Below are 23,787 nucleotides of genomic sequence, written 5' to 3' on the forward strand. Positions count from 1 at the left end.
GTTTGCTTCTGTTTCTATGTGCTGTATTTCAGGGATTTCCTTCTGAGTGTTTGTAGTTTGTGTGGCGTTACGTGTTCAGGGAGTTCGTGGAAAATAAAAAGGGAGTTGTATAATGGTGAGAAGACTGAAGTATCTGACATTCCACTTAAAATTCCTCTCAAGAGCTATTCATTTCATTACTTTTGTAGGCCATTGTGTCAACACGTGGACAAAAGATGCCATAATTTGACCTGAGCAATTGTGTGGAGCAGCACTGGTGGTGGCTATGGAGAAATGCTGGCACTTTTAACGTGCAGTGTCCTTATTGTTCTGCCAGTGGGTCTGTTCTGTACCATGTGCTTGATAGAAAAGGAGGCTTCCTGTCACTTTAACCTGCATCTAGAGTGTCAGTGTATTATGTTCCAATGCTTTCCAGTGGATTACCAAAACAGCTTTCAAATGAAGCCTAAGCATCCATGTTTATATTTCTATATGTAGCTGAATTAATTATGAATCTATTTTCGAATATTTTTCCTCAGGCCTTCTTATGAGTATGGCAGAGTGTTAAGTTCTTGAGTTGTCACAATGCAAGTTGTACTAATTGTGTTTTTGTTCTCATCATTGTGTAGCTGCTGTGTAAGGAACTTGGTCTTTTGTCAAGTGGCCGATGTTTTATTGCTGATATTAAAAGCACTTTTTGGTTTTACACCAGTCATTAAAACATCTCTCTGATCTCTTAACGTGGATTACCATATTGTGAGAATAAACGTAAGGCTGAAGTGTGACTGTTTTCTCTTGTTCCCAGCGGATGACTTAATTCCTGCGGTATTCTGCATTTAGGGAGGGTCACCAGAGGTTTAGAAACCCGGGGAGACCAGAGCGGCGTGCTAAACTGTGCTTCCCCACAACAGGCCAATAAAGTGATGTGTTCACAAAGCATCAAGCGTAGGCCAAGGTGAATAGTTGCTTATGTCCCTCACCAGATACTTAATTTTCTGTTCTCTTGTTCTCTAATGTTCTCTAATGCTGTCTTATTTTAACTCCTCACAGTATTGATGGAATAGCGATTTTTTTACGATTTTATTTTTATCACCATAAACATGTAGTCCTTTCAATACCCCCTGCTGAGTGATAAGTCTTTTACTTACTTCATTTACTTTCATTTTAGCTTCAGGTTTTTGTTATTTATTTAATTAAATAAATAAATGTGGATGACTTTTGGGTAAAATAGCATTTTAGCTGGCTGCACTTACCATCTCTCTTTGTGGATGCACACACGTATCTGATGATGGTATCTAATAAGATACATATCTTAAGTGGTACCATATTCACCCTAGAAGATGATCATGACACTCACTCACCCTCTTCATAACCACTGTTGTCACAGGAAGCAAAACAGTACGAAGTACTTACCAGTCCTTGTACTTTTTCGTATTTTTCGTATTTTTAGACTTCAACCTGAATTTGAGGTGTTTTAAAAAGTATGGCCACAAAGACATTGATAGCTTCAGCCAAACAACAGAGTGCGTTAGTGTTGGAAGGCCCTCTGCTGTAACTGTAGCTTATGCATCACGCACTAGCTAAGTACATGCTCCTGTAGCAGAATCTCAGGGTGAGTGGAGTTCATGTGAAGTGGTAAGGTGACTGCAGCATTGCCTCACTTCTGCACAGTCACCATCAGCTTCTTATTAGCACATGCAAAACCATATATGTTTAAGGACAGGCATATCTAAGGGATGATGGCATATGTGGTGACGTTGAGACGGGCAGTCTCATCTTACAGACTACAATGAGGGAGTCTTTAGGCTGAGAGGCGCCCTGCTCTGCTGATAAACGCAGCAACACACAGGGACACAATGAAGAACCATGTGGGACACTCAGTCCCTCACTTTTGAAATCCACCTTTCAAAAACCTGCTTCAGGATACATCTCAGAAATAAAGACATTGATAGTGGTTAACACATCCCATCGAGCACACTGCCTGAAATCCACCAACAGGAATTTTGTGTAATGGCATTGGAAAAGTGCTGGTTCAGCAGCATATGCAGAGATGATACAGATTCAGCAGCCTTCTCCTGTGCTCCCCACATCTGAAAGGAGGCTTTGTTGGCACATTGTGTGTGTGGTTTTCATTTAGTTAAAAGTGCTGATGTACATGAGGACATTCAGGTAACCTGAATTTACACAGCTCTGATGATGATGCTGCCGTTCAGGTATACACACATGTATTTATAGAGTTGATGTGTGTGCATGTACATGCACATTTATAATGTATGTATGCTGGTTTGTGTCTGTATCTTCTCTGTCTGTGTCACAGCTCTGATCTAGAGAAATTGAGGAAAAGTCAAACAGTTTTGTATGCGTATGGAATGTGACTGGTCTGGCGGGCAAACAGAACTCACCCAGGCGTGTGACTTTCCGGATCGGATGCGGGTTGCAGCACAAAGGCGGCCTACCATGCAGGGCCTGGACTGCAGGGCCTCCAAACTGAAGCAGCGCTTTTGTCCAGAGGAGAGCCTCAGCCTCACCCAAGCCCACTGCCAACCTATCTGTGCCGTCACATCTCAATGACCTTCTGTTCCACTGCTGGCAAGAATGTCTTTTTTCCGGAAAGAAAAAAGTCACAAAACTGAAAGCATCTTTGAATGCTTTGAAGAGGGAGCAGTGGGGTGGGCTGTACTCGTCATTGACGAGTTTGATTTACTCTTCCGCGCAGCACTGCATGTCTGCCTGACTTTCCACAGCAGCGGAGTCTCCCCCAAACAGCGATGGGAACATCACCCCATCCTGCCTCTGCTGGGTTATATAAAACAGAGGAGGAAAGTAAAGTGAATGGACTTTAGAATTGCTTCAGGAATGCAGGAAATGGTGATTAATAATTCGAGCTGACAACAGGCTTTTATGCAGCCCTGAGTGAGGAAAAGCAACAGCAAAAGAAAAATGGTTCCCAGCTTGATGGTGTGAGGACTTGGTGGGGTGCTATCATTAGATTTTGTTAGTGCCAAGTGATTGGGTTGAAAAAAATCTGATTTGGGTGATTTGGCTGCTTTGTTTAGCAGTGGCCAAGACAGTGTAAGGTCCGTGGGAGTCGTGGGAAATTGGGTCTACATTCATATTAAGCTCTTCCGGGTCACTGTGGTGAGCGTGGTGCCTGTTCAAAAATCACGCAAAAAATAATATACTGTTTGCCATGCATTTTACAAAGTTGTCTATTTTGTTGAGGTATCCACATGCTGAACTGTGTAGTTATTCATCTAGATGCCAGAAAAACTATGAGACAGTTTCATTCTGATTGCAAAGAAAGTCACTGCAGGTTGCTTTTAGAAATACTATAAATTTCAGGAACTTGCAATCAGAGATCAGACATGTAAAACTAAATTAAACTCATCAGTTATGTTGCCGTTGTTTCAGATTTTTGCTTTCAGTATGAATTCAGCCAGCTAGACTTTCAGTTAGCTATAGCACCAGCATTGAAACCACTCAGACATAAACATCAAGGGTGTTTATCCATGAAGTAGATTGTGGAATGCACTGTGGAGGGTGGATTGGGGGCTATGCTTATTTCTGTCTCTTTTTAAAGGTTATAATTGTAATGGTTATTGAACAAATTTGATCTGATTCACAATTAGACTGATTATTACTGGTCTATTGATATTTATTTGTCTGTGATTTCTTAAATTAATGGTCTTAATCTCCTGAGCTAAGGTACAGTACACCACTAAACCAGTTAAAAAATCAGGCTGTTTATAAAGAAAAACAGCCATGACTGATACTGACATGTTCAGTGTAAGTGAAGGCTGTCTCCTCTTCTAACATAGTCTCCTCTTCTAACATATCTTAGATGAAAGATGGTGCAAATTAAGAAATATGTTGGCACTGCAAACACTGACACTGGGAAAGATCCCAAGAGGTATCCGATTGCTCTCAGCAGATTTAAACCCTTTATGATGTTCACTCTGGGAAGCAGAAAAAGCAGACCAAAGTCTGTCATTTAATCTAACTGTCAGTTTCAATATTGAACCAGTCTCAATCTGACATATTTTATCAGCAAGCTCATTCTGTGTGCTGGGCGTCCAGCTATCCAGCCATAGGCCTCGTCAAGTATTTATATGTATTAATAATTTTCCTGTACCAGTATAACACAGGCAAACAAGGTGCTGCTCATCAGACTATTCTTTGAAAAACAATGACATCGATGCAGTTAAATCAGTGTGTTTTGGGATTTTTCTACTGTTTTCTATGAGAAAACACCATCAGGCATAGTCATGACATAGTTGCATTCTTCAACACAGGTGATTAAGAAATATGATATAGGCGGTCATATTATGTAAAGGTATATGGATAGTAGTTTGGAAGAGAAACATTTTCAAAGCACTTTAATTTACATTTTTATTAAACTGTCTTTTGAACCTCAGCTGGGGAGTGAGGAGCTGTTTGATTTCTATGGTCAGTCATAAGCCATGGGACATGGTTTGAGTGAAAGGGAAGTTTCACAGAATGAATTGAGAGTATGGCTGAGGTAGACAGAGTAGAAATTTGTTGCATTTGTGACCTGTCAAAGTATGAAGTGTTTGTAAATGTAGGTATATTCACATAGAGATTGTGTAAGAAAAGTGGAGTCCCCAAAGGCCAAATCTACACCAGACTTGGTTTTACTCTGTGTTGTGGTAGGACTTCCAACACAACCTGCAGTTTTTACTTTCCATATGGCCCCTCCTTACAGTTGCCAGACATACTGGTTGAGATTATTATGTTATTATTCATTATTCAGTTTCAACCCTACTGGGGTAGAAATTCACCTATACTCCAGGACCAACCCATGGACCTGCTCTGAAGCTGGTGGTATTAAGCTGGTATTATGACAAGGACACCCAGTAAAAAATCACATATCTTAAATGAATTGATGAATGATGTTTTGTGCACTGTGGAAGACAAGGCCTTGTGTTTGTGACCTATGGCTGACAAACCTAAGAAACTCTGAATAAACACTTGAAGAAATGTCTGCAGAAAACACTTAATTCATCACTCCACAAAACCATGGTACCATAGAATTTAAAGGTTCAGCTGTAAAGAATGTTGTGTATGTTAATACTCAGTCATCTGGATGATCCACAGACATGTTTATTAGCTATGTATGGTTCATTAGATGTATTAGCGAGCTGCACTTATTTAAAGGCAAGATCGAGAAAGCAGTCTTTACCCTTAACTACAAGAAGTTGCTGGTTCAGCCCCAGTGGTCACTGGTGTTTCATCTGTGTAGCTTGCTGTTGGGTGTGGCAGATCTTCCGTGATGAAAAAAGCCCTCAGTTTCAGAAGTACCTCCACCCCTTCTCATTCTCCATTATTAAACACAGATGTTTTGTATAATGAGCCTTTTTACCTCAAGGCGTTCCAACGTGACCCCCTCCAAAACTGCCATCTGAAGGGCAAACTCCAGTGTATTCGCCTTCTTTCTTGAAAAATCATGGATGCTTTTGAGAGCTTTGACCCACTGCTGTATGTGCAAGTTGCCTGAGTGTCAGAGAAAGGGTAGGGTATTCCTCAGCAATGCTTCATTAGTTTTGATGGGATGGTGGAGAAGGGTACTGTTTAGTCTGCTTCAGATGAAAATATGTTCAAATGTTGAATACACACATCAGGTTCTGTTAAACAGTTTTTAATTAATTAGAAGGGTAAAAGTGTGTATATATGACAGGGGGTGTGCACTTCTAATAATTTGACATTTAAATACTATGTGACATCTAAAACTGAATATTAGAAAAAAGAAACCTTTGAAACCAAGCATTGTGTGAAACTACAGATCTTGCTGTGTAAACAGTGACTCACTCCAAACAGATCTGCACCCAGTCACACATTCAGACAGGAAAGTAAATTCTGTCATTGAAAAATCAGATTTTATAGAGAATTCTATGGCTGTACTTCATGAATATTAGCGGGAAAGCCTACAACTCTGGGTTTTTTTTTCTGTAATTTTAAATTTAGCTTGTAACAAGGTCAAAAACCTGAGGCTGAACATTCAAGTAGACCATCTCATCCCAACCTTCATACCTTGATACCTTCCCTTAGACATTGTTAGGCAGATGTTTTGTTTCCTCTTGCTGGACAGTGCACCCTACATTATCATATGTTCTACTGAATGTTAGTGTCACAGGTCCCTGTCCCCGCTGTAGGACACAGCACAGCCAGTGGTGACCAGAAGGAGAAAGACACCCACTTGACAGACCATGTGTGTTTTTTTTCTGCATCATCCTGTAGGAAAACACAGCAAAATGACTTACAAAAGTGCAGAGAAATCCTATGTTACTGTGGGGCTCTCAACATATAATTTTATGACCATCATGCTGTTTTTACTTCATTGTCTTGCTGCCTTAGAAAGGTAGTCTTGTTGAGTGTGCAATATATTTCTTTTCAAAATGCTTTATTATGTGTAACTGCAGAGAGCAAATGAGAAACACTTGCATTCAGTAAGTGTTACTTTTTTATGATATTTTTTATGATATATTTATAATATTTTCTTTTTGTTTGGTGTTGAAGATGACTCTCTGTTCTTTGGTTCAGATCCAATTGATATGTATTCCATAGGTGGTATTGTGTACTGTTATAGTGAGACACTGTAGGCTAGCTGTTAATGGCTAAAAGGCTTCGGACACCTGGTTTTACAGTAGCTTGTTGCCTATTTTACTTAAATTTCAGACTAAATCAGAAGCTGTGTGTAGTATCTGCACCTATGTGTAGTATATGCACCAATAGCCTATATATAATACATATGTGTGTATGTATATACTGTGCGTGTGTGTGTATATATTTTTCTTTTTGTAGCTGTTAGGCCCAGTCCAGTCCATCTCTTCTGTGAAGTTGTGAAGTAAAGTAAAAACCAATTAAAAGTTCAAGTAATGGAGTTTCTATCAATGGAATTTTTAATCTGTGTATTTGAATAAGGAGGATAATCTATGTTTTCCTAATGAATAGGTTAGAATGGATAATAGAAGACAGAGCAAACCTCTCTGTTTGCATAAAAACAGAAGAGATCCATTTTCTCACTAATTGAAATGTCACCATTGTAAGTGTTTGGAAATATTTTATGGTCCTGAACCTGTAGATTGAAATGTAGATCTTAAATTAGGTGAAACTGTCCCTCAGGGATGACATTAACTTGGTAGAACATACAACTAAAGTTCATAGATGGACGTTTGTACATTCATGGACCTTGGATTGTGGTCATTCTGAAAACCATACAGGGAGATTCTTCCATTTTCCTGTGTTATCCATAGCCTGTTTTGTTCATACTGTTTCTGTGGTGATTATGGAAAGTCAATGTAGAAATGGCCTCTCAGATCACTACGAGAGCTTTGGCCTTCTTCCTGCTTGTTTGTCCTTCAGTGTGGTGCAGGAAGTGGGGAAATGAATAATTTATTGGAATAACACTGGCCCACATTCTGACGGACTGATTTTATGCAGAAGGACAGGGGAGGAAGCCATGGGGCTGAGCAGACATCCGCTTCACCGTAGACATCCGTAGCCATCCAGGCCCACTATTGTTCTGCCCCATGGGAGTTTAAGGACTGACATCCTGAGAATGAAGTGTTGCCATGCCTCACCAGATTCTCTTGAGCACATGGCAATAACCCTTGCAACACTATCAAAGCAAGTAATGAGAGGAGAGCAAACAAAGAAATAAATGTCCACCATATTCACCAACAAACACATACCCCTGCGCAGAATGCAGTCAGATAACTTAACACACAGACATCAAATTCACTCACACACACATGCACACACACGCGCGCGCACACACACACACACACACACACACACACACACAGAGCGTGCAGTCAAATACCCCACATATGGCTTGTCTTTTTTCCTTCTTTTGTCTTGTTTATTCTCTTTGAACGATGCAAATTACATGACTTGCTGTCATGGAATGGTCAAGTAAATTCAACATTATATCAACATTAGCAGTCTGTTTTTCAACTGAGTTCAACTCCAGTCCAGTCTTCTACGCCCAAAACGAATCATCTCAACCTCACCTCATAGGCTGATTTCACAATACTCCGGAGGTGTGTGGAATTACATTGTTATGACTTGCACGTTAGAGGAGGGTGATACTGCAAGTAAAGAATTCCAGTCTCTGATTGGCCTCAGTTTATATGAACATTCACACAATCTTCAGAAAGCATCAAACTCAAACACCATGTTGGTCGATGTGGCATTCAGACATGAAGCTTCTGTTATCTTCAAGAGAGTGTTCGGGTATTCCTGATCTCAACGTCATTCGTGATTTAATATGAATTCACATGCCTATAAATACATTATGCTGTTTAATACCAATTTTTAGTGTTGCTTGCTTGTACCATACACAAAAATGGCACGTGAGTTAATGTCCCCATGGACATATAATGTACAAGTACTACTCTCATACTATAACAGTTGAAGTCCTTTGAGCAATACATGTCATCTGCAGTCAGAGTTGATGTCCCTTGTGAATCTGTCAGAGTGAATAAATAATTTCCAAACATATGGCACATGCGTTTTCAGTTGTTTTATTATTACTATACTGTTATTGGATTACACCATGCAGACGTGTAGGCACAGTGCACATGCGCGCACACACACATAAACCAAAGCACAGGCAGGGTTTCTTGTAAGGTGAGGGTGGGGTTCCACAGGCCCTCAGCAGGCAGAAAAGTGCCTTAAGTGCAGTTGATGCAACTCAAGCAAGTCTTCTCTTTCACCCAAGTCCAGCCTTACAAGAACAGGGAGGTTATTGAAGCACAAAGATAGCCACTGGCTTCTTCTAAGTTTCAGGCTCTGTCTGTACAATGCCAGGACTATGTTTCATGAGGTACACATTTTATTTCATTGTGACTGAGGTAGCTGCTGTGGAATACACTGTGAAGAGGAAACACATCAGGGCGTTTTCAAAAAACCCATTTGAGTCATTCCTTTTGTTGATATTGCAATTTTTGTTGATATCACAATGTGTCACATTTCTGCACTACAAGAAATTGGTGAGGAATATAGCGATTGAGATGAGACAGCAAAGTAAGTGTGACGTATGCATGTGAAATATTATTCACAGAGCAGTCTGAGGACATACTGAAATGGTCGGTTTGCATAGGTAGCCCTTTTCTGTATGCAAAGACAGTTTTATACGAAGGCCAGATGTGAGGACTGGTTTATGAATTATTGCAATGTTAGTCAGGAAGTGTCCTTAAAGCCACGCCCATTTAAGCACTCCAGGGATTTTTTAGGGAAGCTTTTGGGAGCATTGTGTAAGCATTGTAAAAGGGGAAGGTCTAGATTTCCTTGTATTTGCCTATGTATCCTGCCTCTTAAGTAGTGAATGGTGTTTTATGGTTGGACTTCAAAAAAATATATATCATGTACTTACAAAAGATTTTAATTGTGTCAGGTCTTCTCCTCTAAATTGTGGCCAACAATTTTATTTTGTGCATTACTTAGCATGAATACAAGATTTAAATTTGTAATGAAAACAAGTCCAAATAACAACATTCTCTTGCTTTTTAAGTGACACAAGTATTAACAGTATTTACAAATGCACTGATAGTGTTTTAGCCCAGCAGACTGTTTTCCATACAAAGAGAGAAAGAGAGAGGGTCAGATTTGGGACGCATCAGTAATGTCCGCCCGGCGTTGTGGTCATGTTGTGTCGCCCCATCCCAACTGGCCAGAGAGGTTCCTTTGTGCTCACAGCCTAAGGACAAAGCTCTGTGAGGTCAAGGTCACACACCATTGCCCTGGCCTCTGTAAATTTAACATTTTAATTTCTGAAGACTTGTACAAAAGTGGTGTAGATGGATTTCTTGGGTATCCTTATATAACCGCTGATTTATTTGGCATTATTTCTGAGGCACATTTTGGATCACCTTCATCACTGAGGAACTGCTTTTTCAGCTCCTGCAAAATTAAATGCTTTTTATGCAGTTTTAGCATAGTATAGCTTTCAAAAAGCTCTGTTGCCTCATCAGTGCATTCATCTAGGAAAAATAAGAGTTTGTTCATAACGCCTTATGCTTATATGAAGTGATCATTTTGTTTGTATGAGCTGTTCACATTAGATAATGAGAAAATAAATGCTTACTTTCCTACAGACATTTTGAGATCACCACTGTGTAGGCTTTCCCACCAGTTCTTGATGTAAATTCAGGTCTGCTCAAAAGTCGTTCGTTGTCTATTTTCCTGCAACAGCTGTTACCTGGGTAACATCTTTTATTCTCATCGCTATGATTCTGCTATAGACAGCACTGTGTTGTGAAAGTCCTGTGGAAGAAATACAAAAATACATAAATTTCATGTAATTCATACCCTTATGGCTTGTCTAGATAAGTCCATCCTGAATATCCTGACTGTGGGGTGGGGGGGTAATGTTTAGTGTACTGTGAATTTCCTTCTCTAAAACATGTTCTTTGGTATTCCAGCCCCCCCCCCCCCCCCCCTTAAACACACACACACACACACACACACACAAACACATATGCACACACACGCGCGCGCACACACACACAAGACACTCTCAAACATTAAGAGATAAGCTGCTCTAATATTGGCCTGCTGGCATGGAGTTCTTCCAGCTGGGAACTCCACAGAGGATCATCAGTGGAGACTGACCACTCCTCCTAATTCCCTGTGCCTAAAATCATTTATTCCCTTAGCTGTTCCTTCATTACCAAGGTTCAGGTTCTTGAATTTTCTTCATGTGTGCTCTACAGAGTGTGCATACTCAGTGAATGTGCCAAAGATCATAGCTGGACATGATGACATTTAAGGTATTTTAATTTACTAACATCCTGTCCTTCTTTGTAGATATGAATATGAAGTCAATGGAATGAACATAGACAAAATTTCTGTGTTAATGGCAGCTTTACTCACATACTTAAACATGAATGGAGGGGATTGTGAAAGCCACTAATTATGTTCATCCATAAGTCAGCAAAGTCAGCAGCTGCTGCTTCTGTATGATTCATAAAGGGCTTTAAACAGCTGTTTCGGTTCTTTGTTAAACCCTCCTCAGCCTGAGCAGTTTCTGGCTCCTTTTGCTTTATTAGGACTTAAGTAATATTACCATAGTCATTACTGTTAAATGATGCATTTAATTTCTTTTCTATAAAAATGTCTGTAATTGTATAGACTTCACAGAACACAACACATTACAGATTTTGGAGAAAACTGAAAACACCAAACTTAAAATGTTTATTTATTTATGTATTTATTTTATTTTTATTTAAGGCAAGGCATACAAAAATGAATAATGTACAATAACCCCAACCTCTGCACGGAAAACCACTCCATGCAATTTATATGACATGTTTAGTAAACAGAATTTCTATGACATCTATTCTTTATATTGAGTTTAATATACACGTTATATTCTTTTATACATGAACATGGCTCATGACAGAAACATGCGTGTTTGGCGCCTTTTTCAGAGGCATTGTAGCCCTGTAATCTGAATTGCTTCAGAGTATTTCCATCTGAAGAAGAATAGCATGTGAAATTAAGTTTTGATATGTATGTCCCCCAGGATAAGGGCATCTGCCAAATAAATTGTCATACTACATTAGATGACTTAAAATTATTATTTGCCGGTTTAAATCACTTTCAGATAACTGTGCTAAAAGAAAAAGAAACACCCTGGCAACTTCCGTCTATCAATGTAGCAACCTGAATCTCTAAACAATTAGCTCATCAGTGGGGCCATGGACTTGAGACAGTTACATTATAGTAGATTAGACTGCAGATTTCTTTGCTGGAATATTCCCTGTCCAAAGAGGTCCGTGTGCACCAACAGTGGGGTGACTATCACACATACCATGAAAGTGGAAAGCAGACATGTTGAAACAACTGCCCACTCAGTGAAACAGTAACCTAGAGAAAAAGTGGATTGAAACAACTAGAGTTGAATGTCCCAGAATGCCCTGGCAAAGTAAATCGTGAACTTATATTTCAGAATCTGAAAGAGATTGTTGTTGTTTTGACTTACACCAAGGGAAACACCCGAAGGCTGTCAGCACAAGATAACGAGTCCTCCTCAATACCGCATTGAGTGTGGCTTCCTTTTTCCTGCTTGTTGTGTATCAAGAGTAAGATGCTGAGTTCTTCAACCCCAAGGAAGTGATATTTACTGAACCACAAGATACGCCCACCGCGCTCATATTGTCTATTTAATTCTGTCTTCTACTAATAACCCATTGTTAATTTTGCTGTTTGACAGGGACATTGTGTTACGATTAGGTGAGGTGCTCATGTGAGATCAATCACAGTACAACGTGAAGTGCGCAAGATGAATTCAGGCTTCAGACTAACAGCTTAAAAAAAGACATACTCCTCTATTTAGGGGTGTGATTAATTCCCTGTGGTACAGAGGTGTTGACTTGGGCAGAGAGCATGAGGCATGTAGAAGTGATGAGGGCTGGCTAGCATGGCAGTGCCTGCCGTTGTGGGCAGTGAATCGGTGGGTGATATTAATAGAAGCAGCAGGCGAGGGAAGCCCCTGAGTGACAGCACCTTTCACCTGCAGAATAGTAAATCTGGAAGCAAATTGAGAAGAGGCAACCAGCTAGCTGGCGGTGATGCAACGCTGTGGCAAAACGTGAACCTGTGCGCAGTAGTTTGTGTGTGTGACAACAGCAAACAGCAAGCGCTAAGCAGATGCAAAATCAGCAGTTTTGAGGGATCCACCATGTCTCAGTGTACAGTGGCCCTGCGATCATTAGAGTTGATTTTAAAGTAGCAAGACTGTGGGTGTGCTGCAGTGAAAGGGAAGCCGGTCAATAGACTGCAAACGATTCTCCTAAAAACATGAATTTCTGAAGACATGCATGTTGACCCATTGGGACATGGGCAGTGTTGTTCAGGCTTTGGTATTGAATGGGTTTCACACATGGGAAGGTGTGATTTTTTTCAGTCCTGTAATCCTCTCCAGCTGCATTGTCAGAAATCAGCTGGAGGAAATTCTTTCAGATTCTCAGGACAATTGAAGCAGATGCTTACGTCTTACAGGGATAAGGAATGCAATAACAGGAAAATTGGGGTGATCATTAACAGGCCCCTTCAGACGGGTGTGTACTTTCGGAAGGAGGGTGGGACAGCCGCAGAGCCACCTTACGTAAACAGGATAGCCCTGGATTTTCCCATTTTGCTTTGCTTGTTTTGTTTCGCAGAGGAAAGTTGACATCCAAAGCCAAAGGTCTGTAGCTACAAGGCCATGCGTCTCACTTGAATTGTTTCGCAGCTGTATGAAGATTGGCAAGTACTGCTCTTCCACGTGGTGAAAGCTTTTTAATGCCTGTCGTGTAGCTATGATATGGGGATGAGAGCGCTCATTTGCATCCGTGTGTTCTGGCGTGTCATGGTTTAGAGAAGTAAAACCTGACAGTTATTTTTTGTGGTTTGACCTCCAGATGAGCGTGAGGCAGTGCAGAAGAAGACTTTCACCAAATGGGTGAACTCCCACCTGGCGCGAGTGTCCTGCAGGATCACTGACCTCTACATGGACCTCAGAGATGGACGTATGCTCATCAAACTGCTGGAGGTGCTGTCCGGGGAGAGACTGGTGAGTGCCGCTGTACAAAAGAACCCTGGTGAAAGCCAGATTCCCCCCCCCCCCCCTCCCCCCCCTCCAAGCTCATGACCAGTGCATTTACCCCAAGCAGCAGGATGTGCTCACTGTGGTGTTGTTTGATTGGAGCAGTCCAGGTAGAGGCTCTTACCCCAGGTTACTAAAAGCTTGAAGTGTGTTTGATCCTGCAGATATCTACGCACCTGTTCACTCTCACCACTGCAATGCACCTTGACCTCAATTATTGTCTAATTGGACCACACCCCTTGCACATGAAAGGGTATGGTCCAATCAAAATTCACCAACACTTCTAAAAAGACACAAGCAAACATGCTGTTTGCCATTCTGTTAGAAAGAACAGAGCCAACAGCTGTTCTATAGAGAGCTGGAGTCTAACACATTAGAGCCAAGTTTAGACACTGTGCACATTCTTTGAGGTTTATAAGGCACTATTTTAAGAATCTGTGTGTTTACAAATATAGCATTGACAAATATGTTGTACACCTAAGCACAGACATGGGAACTTGGCCTCTCCACTTTCACTTCCAGTCTAGGCCTGTCTGGTCGATTCTCTGTTAGTAAAACAGAACAATTGAATATGGAGGAGCAGGTGCGGTGAATGACATTCCTGATACATTGAAAGATAATATCTCACAGACACATATCTGGACACAGACACAGAATGGACAAATACACTCTAGGGGAAAGTATTTTACATGGCATGCCCAGTTGTGGTCTACCAGGATCATTCTGTTGCATTGAGTAGGTAAACATATGTGAAAGTGAGTATTCAAATGTTGATAACCCCAGTGACAACCTCAGATGGTATGACTGATACATGTACTGCACCTGTAATTAGATAGTAATGCTGAGCAGGTGAGAGGCAGAGCTTTGTAATAATACCAGGCTAGTTGCCACTATGATCTCAGAGAGGATGTTTATGGTGAAATGTCCCTAAACATACTTGCTTTTAATCCATTCAGCCTCTGAATGTATCTCACATTTAAGGATGGAAGTCTAAACAAAGTTAACAATGAAAGTAAGTAGTCAGTTCTCCAATGCCTGGTCTCCTTAGCTCTGTTACTTCTGTTTTTGGTTTTGGTTTTGCTCCTTTTCAAGGTAAAGCTCAACTTGAAATTCAATGCCAGGAGCTAACTGCCAAGCAAGGGCATGTATGGTTTTGGATTACTGGGATCCTGTTGTGTAACAAAGGTGCAGAGGATTAGATCTGCACACACCTGCACACATCTATGCATACGCCTTCACAAAAATGTAACGAATTTTAGTTTGAAATTCTACCTATGGGAAATGTATAATTTCTAAATTTCAAATTTGCTGCATATATCCTTAATATATGAATTATTGCCACTTCCATATATGCAGTTTTATGCATACTGTATATTGGGAACAATGCTGAAATCAAAATAAAATTCAATTTAAATTTAGATTACATGTTAAAATATATTCTACAGTTTGTATAATTATTAGATTTTGTAATAAATCATGAATCATATTTTCAAGTACCCATGCCTTAAATATTTTTATGTATAGAAAATAGTATGGTCAGTACTATTGGAAAGATGGAAAGGTAAGGCTAATGAAATTCTCATTTATGATATGTAATCTTACAAGATTATTTTATTAGGCATGGCAGTTTAACATGACAACAGGGCAAATAAATAAACCGTTTAGCATGGTGTAGTTGAACCAAAAAGATTCACAGGGGCCAAGATGCTCTTTTGCTTCTATGGTAACACATAGCTCTCAAGCAATAGAACTTGTATCAGCTGTCCGTTATGACTAGACCGGAGGTAATCCCATAACATCACAGAACCAGGCGTGAACAGTGACAACCAAATGTAAATGTACATTGTGTTGGTTCCAGATGAAGAAACTTGAATTTTGATTCTTTGTGGCTCTGTTTATTGTTAGCCTAGTCACGGTGATCAAGCAAGGTGCCGCCATTTAAGTAAAATGGAATGAATGCATGCTTTACAAAGATTCAGCAAGTAATCGACTTATTTCCATAAATGTTTTTTTTCCCATTTTAGTGTGTATCCCCCTCCATTGCTCCCCTCTGCTGGCCTTTAAAAAAGGCAGCTCTCTGATGGGCCATGCAGATATATTTGAAATCAAACTGCACTCAAAACAGGTTAGAGTCAGTGCCACTGTCACCCCTAACCACCCCCTTCACCTCCCATGACTTCTAGTAAAATTTGCAATCTGCAGGTCCTCCTTTGACTGTACTCACAGGGCCATGCTGTGAGAACAATATGACCACAAGGTCAACTGGCCTCTGTGAATGCCCTGATAGTGGCTCCTTAAAAAGGATCACAGCCAGCCTTGGCTCTCAGAGCTTCTTTGTGGCTTGTTTAAAGAGTAACACCAGAACAAAATCTCTCCATGTTACACTATGATACAGTATACAATGCACTTCACTGTTTAATTTGTTTTGACTTTATATATGCTATATGTATATATGTGTATATATGTAAATGTGTATATACGTGTATATGTGTGTGTGTGTGTGTATATATGCTCATATATCACCTAAATGCAAGGAAAACAGACTGCTGTAACCACCCAAATCCTAGCCAAAGACCCTGTCACTGTCTCTTACAGAAGTTAGATTACACAGTGTTCCCCTAAATTAGATCTCTGTTGTGATATTGTGTCACTATAGTCACATTACCTCTCCTTGAGCTCTTGGAAAGCTCAGTTGGTCTTTGTTATCTGGCTCTTTACTCAGAGCTGTATGGACCTCTGGCCTGGTGTTGAAGCACTCCAGCTGTCCTAACAAGTTAAGATGCTCCTTGTATATTTTTATGGCCGGAGAGTTGTTGATAGCTACAGCTGTTGTTGTCCCTTGTTAGATAAATCGAATCGCCTAAAGCTTGGTTGTCTTCCTCTTGCAGCTGGCACCCTTTATGTAAGGACAGGACAGTCAAACTGAGTGAAGAAGAGAAAGCTAGCTTGGAGAGAGGATATTTAAAGAAAGAACTCCTTGAGCAGCTTGTTTTAAATGATTATAATATTGTATTAAACACAGAGCCAGGAGTTTATTATAAATTGTTTTACCTTCCTATTGTCAATTTAGACATGGGAACATAGTGTGCCACAATCTACACTGGGTTATTTCCACCAAAATATTCTGCCTGTGCTGTTCAGCGAGAAGACCTCCATGTTGTTTTATTGTGATGCCATTTTCAGAATGTACCCAATGTTACCAGGCAGTGAATATTCTAAGAATTCAGTGCACCGTCTGCCACTGAGGCTGAAAAAAAAAAGGGAGCAGCGCATGAAGTAATGGTCCACAGGAGTGCTGATGTCATTGTTGCCGGCTGTGCTCTTTTGTGTGCTCTGCTTCCCAATGAGGCACCCCAGTGCTGCAGTGTCAGCGTCTGCAGGAAGCAAAGCAGCCGTCGACTGATGCTTCTGGGCTCCGCCCACTTCTCCGCATCTGCATACCACGTGTCTTAGCAAGGTGGCGCATACTGCAGCGGGCAGAGGGCTTCTCTCTTTCACGGTTTCTTAATCTCCGCACCGCCAAAAGCTGACTCATGAATTCATGCAGCCCAGTCATTTTCAACCAGGAACAGTCAGAGATTCAGTTTTGCATTTTGCTCAGATTTTTGGGGCACTGTCTGTTCATTCACCCTGCGTTTTCGCAAACGCTCCTTCTGTACATTCAGGCTGAAGAATCTCCCTAGTAACAACAACAGTTTGTTGCAGAAATGTTACCATGTCACAGTCTTGTATATCATAGACTCATACGAGCCAGTCCAGACAACAGGCACTCCAGTTTTATGTGCTGATTTAGAAATACAAATCACATTTGAAATTTAATTAAATAATGCATTTATGCAAATGCTAACTATTTTTCATATTTCACTCTGTACATGCTGAACTTATTAATTGAATATTATTGTGAAAGTCCAAACAAAATATTTTCCCCAGTACCAAGATTCTGCCTTTCTGTGGCAACAACAAATCAGGCCCCTGTGTTGTACACTGTGCTGTACATATTCCATATTATGTCAACATTACAGTGTGCTGCAACAGATCATCATCCATGAAATGTTTCATTTCACTTTCAACTTTCTGTTCTATGTTGTAAGTCTTTGTTTTTGGTGACGCATGTCCCATGGGCCCTGTTTGCCATACAGTACCACGTGGTTAATGAGAAATATTGCACTGGATCCCATGACCAAAGGATGAGGTAGATTATAGTAGTTTAGTGGTGTTAAGTGGTGTTAGTAGTTTAAGTGGTGTTAGTAGCATAAGTGATGTTATCACTTTAAGCATGAGCTGCACTAAATCTGAGCAGCCAGTGGCTGTAGCGTGCACTCAGTCACTGATATGGTGAGTGTGCTCTGTCACCTTCTTGCAGCCCAAGCCCACAAAGGGCAGGATGCGGATCCACTGCCTGGAGAACGTGGACAAGGCGCTGCAGTTCCTCAAAGAGCAGAGGGTACACCTGGAGAACATGGGCTCCCACGACATCGTCGACGGCAACCACCGCCTCACGCTGGGCCTCATCTGGACCATCATCCTCAGGTTCCAGGTCAGTGTTACCACTGTTCTGTTTATAGACTCTCACAGGGGTAGAGGAACCCTGTACTGAAATGTCCAACAGTTATGGAAATCCCATGGTAATTTGCAAGCCATCAAGAGCATACACAGAATATAAAAAGTTATTAAACGCATATACATATATCGTTGGTTAAATTCGGGGGATTAAATCAGTTCTTCGTCACCTCTGAATCCATGCATTTGCGAAATGAAAAATCAGAGGGAGTATAAATGAGCTGTCAGTGCCACCCATTCAGAAGGGATTAAGGCACTAAGTTAAAATGTGTGAGCAGTGAATGCATGTGAAAGGAGTCATGCCAGTCAGTGGATTATTTTGATGGTTGCCTTGGTGTGAGCTGGAGTATTGGGTCACACTGTGTGACAGATCCAGGACATCAGTGTGGAGACAGAGGACAACAAGGAGAAGAGATCTGCCAAGGATGCCCTGCTGCTTTGGTGCCAGATGAAGACTGCAGGGTGAGTTATCATCATAATTTTCAACCATCACTCTCTGCCATGACAGCACAAGTGCCCCCAACGCAGCTTAGTTTGACCCAACACAGCACAGTCTTACCCAGCACAGCACAGACTCATCTGAGTACAGCATATTGCTGCAGCCCATGGCGGTAGATGATGGCAATCTCCACCCACCCCATCATTAGTGGCTGTGTGGCCACTAACCGTGGCCCACATATTCACGCAAATAAAACCATTTCAACTCAGGATGATCAACATCAGAACTAATCAAAGTCCAGGAGGACTGGAGTAGGCCTGACAAATCAGAAGACAGCACAGTCTTCATGGCGTTGAGGTTTTATCTGCAGGCAGCAAATTATTAAATTTACTTCCCCTGATATAATATTTTCAAACTGTCAGCTGCATGTTAATCGTAAACAAGATGTCAGATCACTTGAGACAAGGAAATAACTGAACAGTTGGTACACTGAATGGTATTTTTAGGTAAGACAAAAAGCAAAGAAAATAGACAGATTTCTCATTTAGTTACTATGGTGATAGGAATGCATGTAAACCAGTAATGGGTTAAGATGTACCTGATACATAATGAATATTAACGTACCTGATAATAATGAATATTATATGTTCATTGTTTAAGAATGAAGATAAAATATTCATTATTCAGTATTTTAAAGTTAATTGTTTGTAAGGCATATCTTACTGTACCTGTTAGGTATTGCTGAGATCACTTTCATTTTATTTTTGCAGCTATCCCAATGTCAATATACACAACTTCACCACCAGTTGGCGAGATGGCATGGCCTTCAATGCCCTCATCCACAAGCACAGGTGCGGCACTTCTGGGATTTCAAAATGACAGATGAAAGATTCATTCTGCATTCAGTTCAGTTTATGTTTTCTTTAAGCCTAGTGTCTTTTACAGATCTATGTGTGTGTGTGTGTGTGTGTGTGTGTGTGTGTGTGTGTGTGTGTCTGGTGTGTGTGTGTGTGTGTGTGTGTGTGTGAAAAAATGTATATACATTCATTCATACATACACTGACATATCATTGTATTCTGATGTAATCTTTTCCTTTGTATGTCTGTGCAGACCCGACCTAATTGACTTTGATAAGCTGAAGAAGTCGAATGCCCACTACAACCTGCAGAATGCCTTCAACCTGGCAGAGCAGCACCTGGGCCTCACCAAGCTACTGGACCCAGAAGGTGAGGCATCACCTCAGTCAAGTCTCTCTGTCTGTTTTTTAATGATATACTATCGTTGGATAGAACAAGTTGTTATTCATGTAATGTGATTTTTTTCACTGGAGGCACATTTTTTGTAAGTATGCAGAAAAAGGCTTTTACATTTAAGGTGATGATTATAGTATTACAAGATAACTTAGTCTTCTTTGCCCCAATCCCACTGTACAGATCTTATAGCTTGTCATGCCTGTAAGAAAAAAGAAAAGAAAAAATTATAATTTCATTATCATTTAAGAATAAAATAATAACTAATATCAAATAACCTTAAAGATGTTCTGTGGTAGTTCTGGTCCAAATATTGTTTAACTGCATGTTTTATAGTAAAAGGGAATATGAAACCTTAGGCGAACGTATATTAACACCATATCTAGTGAGGCACACAGAAATCAACACACACTGCTCGACTCTTCCATGGTATGCGATACCAGTTTTGTGACACCATCCAGGATAAACTTCCTCCGAATCTCCGTCTAAGGCACAGAATGCGGTAACAATTTTATATCATACCAAATAAACATCCCAGCAAACAGTCCATAAAATATCACTATAGGATATTGGCTTGAGAGGAAGGAGTTTAAGATGTCTTAAAATCAATCCGCTTTGTGGCTCAAAATAGAAACCTCAAACTGGAGTGAGTGTTGTTTTGGTATGGTTGTTCTGTGTTAACTAGCTAATTTTCTAGTCCTGTCCACCATAGATCCTCTCTCAAGATCACACAGCCTTTCTTTTTTAAAACAGAGTGGAAAACACAGTGATTTTGTTAAAAATAATTATTTCTTGATGAGGTATGAATAAATGTACTTAAATTAAAGGTTGGATTTTTCTCATTTTTTCAGTGCGAGACTAAGCTAATTCACCAAAAGGTGAATGTCTTATAACCCTTTTTACTCATCTTTACCAGGGGTGCCAACAATTGTGGAGGGGACTGTATATGAGCATTTTTACAGTTACTTGTCTGGATAAGAGCATCTGCTAAATACCAGTAATGTAATGTAATATACTTACTGAAACCCAGCTGTTTGCATGGCAGTGCTCTCTCTGACAGCTCCTGTTATCCATGTCATTAATTACAGCACATACTAGCACACCATCTGCTGGAAGCTATGTCCCAGTCACAGACATATCTCACAGCCCAATTTTTTCAGGTCTTGATCACAGCTCACACGGTTCAATATAGTTTTTCTCTGAATTACATTCATGGCGCACACACCTCCTCCCTGCAGATCTAAATTCCCCCACAACCTCATTACACAGTCACACCATCAGCTCCATGTCTATAGGACATGCACAACTGATGGAGAGGTATCAGGTGTACAAGCTCAGAAATTCCCACGTGCGAAGGACCAGTCAGCCATTTGAAATAATTGTTGAAATATTTCCAGCTGTAATAATTCCTGTATACAATAGCCACTGTCGTGTATATGTGTATGTTTGTACTTATGATTGTAAACCTTTATATGCATGTTTGCAGATAGGAGACTTGGAGGAAAACTTGCATGCATGCTGGAGGTGAAGTGAAGCACATGTGAGCGTTGACTCCTGTGTATGTTTCAGATATCAGTGTAGACCACCCTGATGAGAAGTCTGTCATCACGTATGTGGTGACATACTACCACTACTTCTCCAAGATGAAGGCACTGAAGGTGGAAGGCAAGAGGATTGGGAAGGTGAGAAGCAACTGAGGTTCCATGTTAAATAACTAGCACAGACAATGCAGCGGGGAAAATACTGTTGGCCGTGATATGTGATCATGCAATGTTTTCAGATCCGTGTGATTGCATTAATACCTTGGCATTATTTCATGCATTAAGCAGATATCTGTGTGTCAGAGCCACTGTGAACAGTCAGCTGAAATGTAATGTAGCCAATGCTGGTGCTTTGGTGGAGTGATGGTGCAACTCCTCATGCTCCTCTCCTTGGTTTCAGGTACTGGACAATGCCATCGAGACTGAAAAGATGATTGAGAAGTATGAGTCGCTGGCCTCTGACTTGCTGGAGTGGATCGAACAGACCATCATTATCCTCAACAACCGCAAGTTTGCTAACTCCCTGGTTGGAGTCCAGCAGCAGTTGCAGGCCTTCAACACCTACCGTACTGTGGAGAAGCCCCCCAAGTAAGTGGCCCTCTTACCCAGCTACCAGGTTCTACTTCATGGATTGGGTAACCAAGCACTCCATTTGCTGGAAAGCTGCCTTCTGTCTGCAATGACATCTTAAGGGTTACTGTTTAAAATCCAGTGAGAGCAAAGTGTGGACAAGGTCTTGGCCTTGACTGTGAGAAAGCACTGTCCTGCTCATAGAGAAACTCATTTATCTGGGTAAGGTGGTCAGTTATGCCAATAAAATATCTGAGAAACCGTAGCAGGGCGATATAAAACAATATAAAGTATTTCTTTAACATTGACTTTGTCATAACCTTATGACAAATGCAAGACTGTCCAGCCTTAGAATGGTTTGAAACCATGGTGTCCATGTGATTTAGAAGTTTCACAAAAGTTCAAATATCACTCCAGCAGCATGAGGTGTCCTTGCTCGGACATCATATGGTCTTGTTTCCTTTCTTTCAAGGTTTACAGAAAAGGGGAATTTGGAAGTGCTCCTTTTCACCATCCAGAGCAAAATGAGGGCCAACAACCAGAAAGTCTATATGCCGAGAGAGGGGAAGCTCATTTCTGACATCAACAAGGTAAGGCTATGGCCTGCCCATAGCAGACCTAAACTAAGAGTTCAGGTTATCCGCAGTCTGCAGCATGCACTTATTACAAGTCACGCATCACCATTAAATTCATAATTTGCCTTTCACGAGATGCATATTTGTGCTAATTCAATGTACTGCTAAGCCCACAACACATGAGGCATGTCTCTGGTACACATCTTGCCAAGGAATGTCAGGCATTTCAGGAAGCTGAATTTACACTTTTGCAGCAGCTATTTGCATGTCCTTGTATAAACAAAAAGGAGGCTATATTATTGTATTTTTCAATATGATGTTTTTTATTACCTTCTGTACCTGCACAAGCTATTGAACATAAACTCATGGGTTAAAGATCTCCAGCCCCATGCTGATTTTGGATCAGCCAATGAATTATTACTAGTGTATACGGGCTCTGATATTACCAGACCGGAACGCAATTTTATTAAAAACAATCACTGACGTGGTTTTTTTCGGATGAGTTTTAACCAATGGTAGCCTGTTTAGGCGACGTACTGGCACAAGAGCACTGTTCTTATCCAGTCTGCAACTAGTTTCAACTTTCTGTGAGGAGGTGCCAGGAAGTATTTGCGGGGACTGTATGATTTGATTACTGCACAGTAGGCTAGCATGCATTGAAATAGATGGAGCATGCAAGCGAAACTTGTGAAGGTTCGCTCAGACACAAGCACAATAGAACGGGGAGTGAAAAATAAATGCCGATGGGCTTGGTTAGATGGAAACGGTAATGACGGACAAGCTTTCGGTGTATGTTGTCACAAATTAAACGAGTCTGGGACCAAAAACAATACAGTATGGGACAAGCAGCAAAAGGTATTGTCTCGGCATGATACAGATCCCTCACACAAAGCAGCTGTTCGGGCTCTTATACATCAATGTTGCTGGGAGTTGTGGCCACTGTAGCTGCTGCCACTTCATCCATCCATCCAAGGCTGCATGTGCAATCATAAAGTCCACATTTAATTATAGTGGGACATGACATGTCTTTCAGGATAGCACCAGCGCTAGCTGACCTGTGCAAAACCCCACATGACAGAACTGCACTCTCCAAACTTAGCGTGTCAAATACACAGGCCAGCTACCTATCCACTCACGACATTGCCTGTCACATTAGGCAATGTTTAGCGCACAAGCTGTCAAAACAGATGTTTTCACTGAACATTAACGAGTCCACAAACCGCAACATGGACAGAATTTACAATGTCTTGGTCCGATTCTGTG

The 23,787-nt window shown here is 40.8% G+C and overlaps 1 protein-coding gene across 2 annotated transcripts in view; it reads left to right on the forward strand.

Annotated features, from left to right (window-relative positions):
* Positions 1-23,787, forward strand: part of LOC118790863 (spectrin beta chain, non-erythrocytic 1) — a 95,450-nt gene that overhangs the window by 45,412 nt on the left and 26,251 nt on the right. For both annotated transcript variants that reach the window (XM_036547970.1, XM_036547978.1), the window contains 8 exons: positions 13,404-13,555; positions 17,952-18,125; positions 18,519-18,610; positions 19,358-19,438; positions 19,699-19,814; positions 21,408-21,520; positions 21,780-21,967; positions 22,422-22,539. In XM_036547970.1, the coding sequence (XP_036403863.1) occupies positions 13,404-13,555; positions 17,952-18,125; positions 18,519-18,610; positions 19,358-19,438; positions 19,699-19,814; positions 21,408-21,520; positions 21,780-21,967; positions 22,422-22,539 (1,034 nt within the window). The remainder of the gene's footprint in view (positions 1-13,403; positions 13,556-17,951; positions 18,126-18,518; positions 18,611-19,357; positions 19,439-19,698; positions 19,815-21,407; positions 21,521-21,779; positions 21,968-22,421; positions 22,540-23,787) is intronic.

Source organism: Megalops cyprinoides, chromosome 1 (assembly GCF_013368585.1).
Source record: "Megalops cyprinoides isolate fMegCyp1 chromosome 1, fMegCyp1.pri, whole genome shotgun sequence".
NCBI lineage: Eukaryota > Metazoa > Chordata > Actinopteri > Elopiformes > Megalopidae > Megalops > Megalops cyprinoides.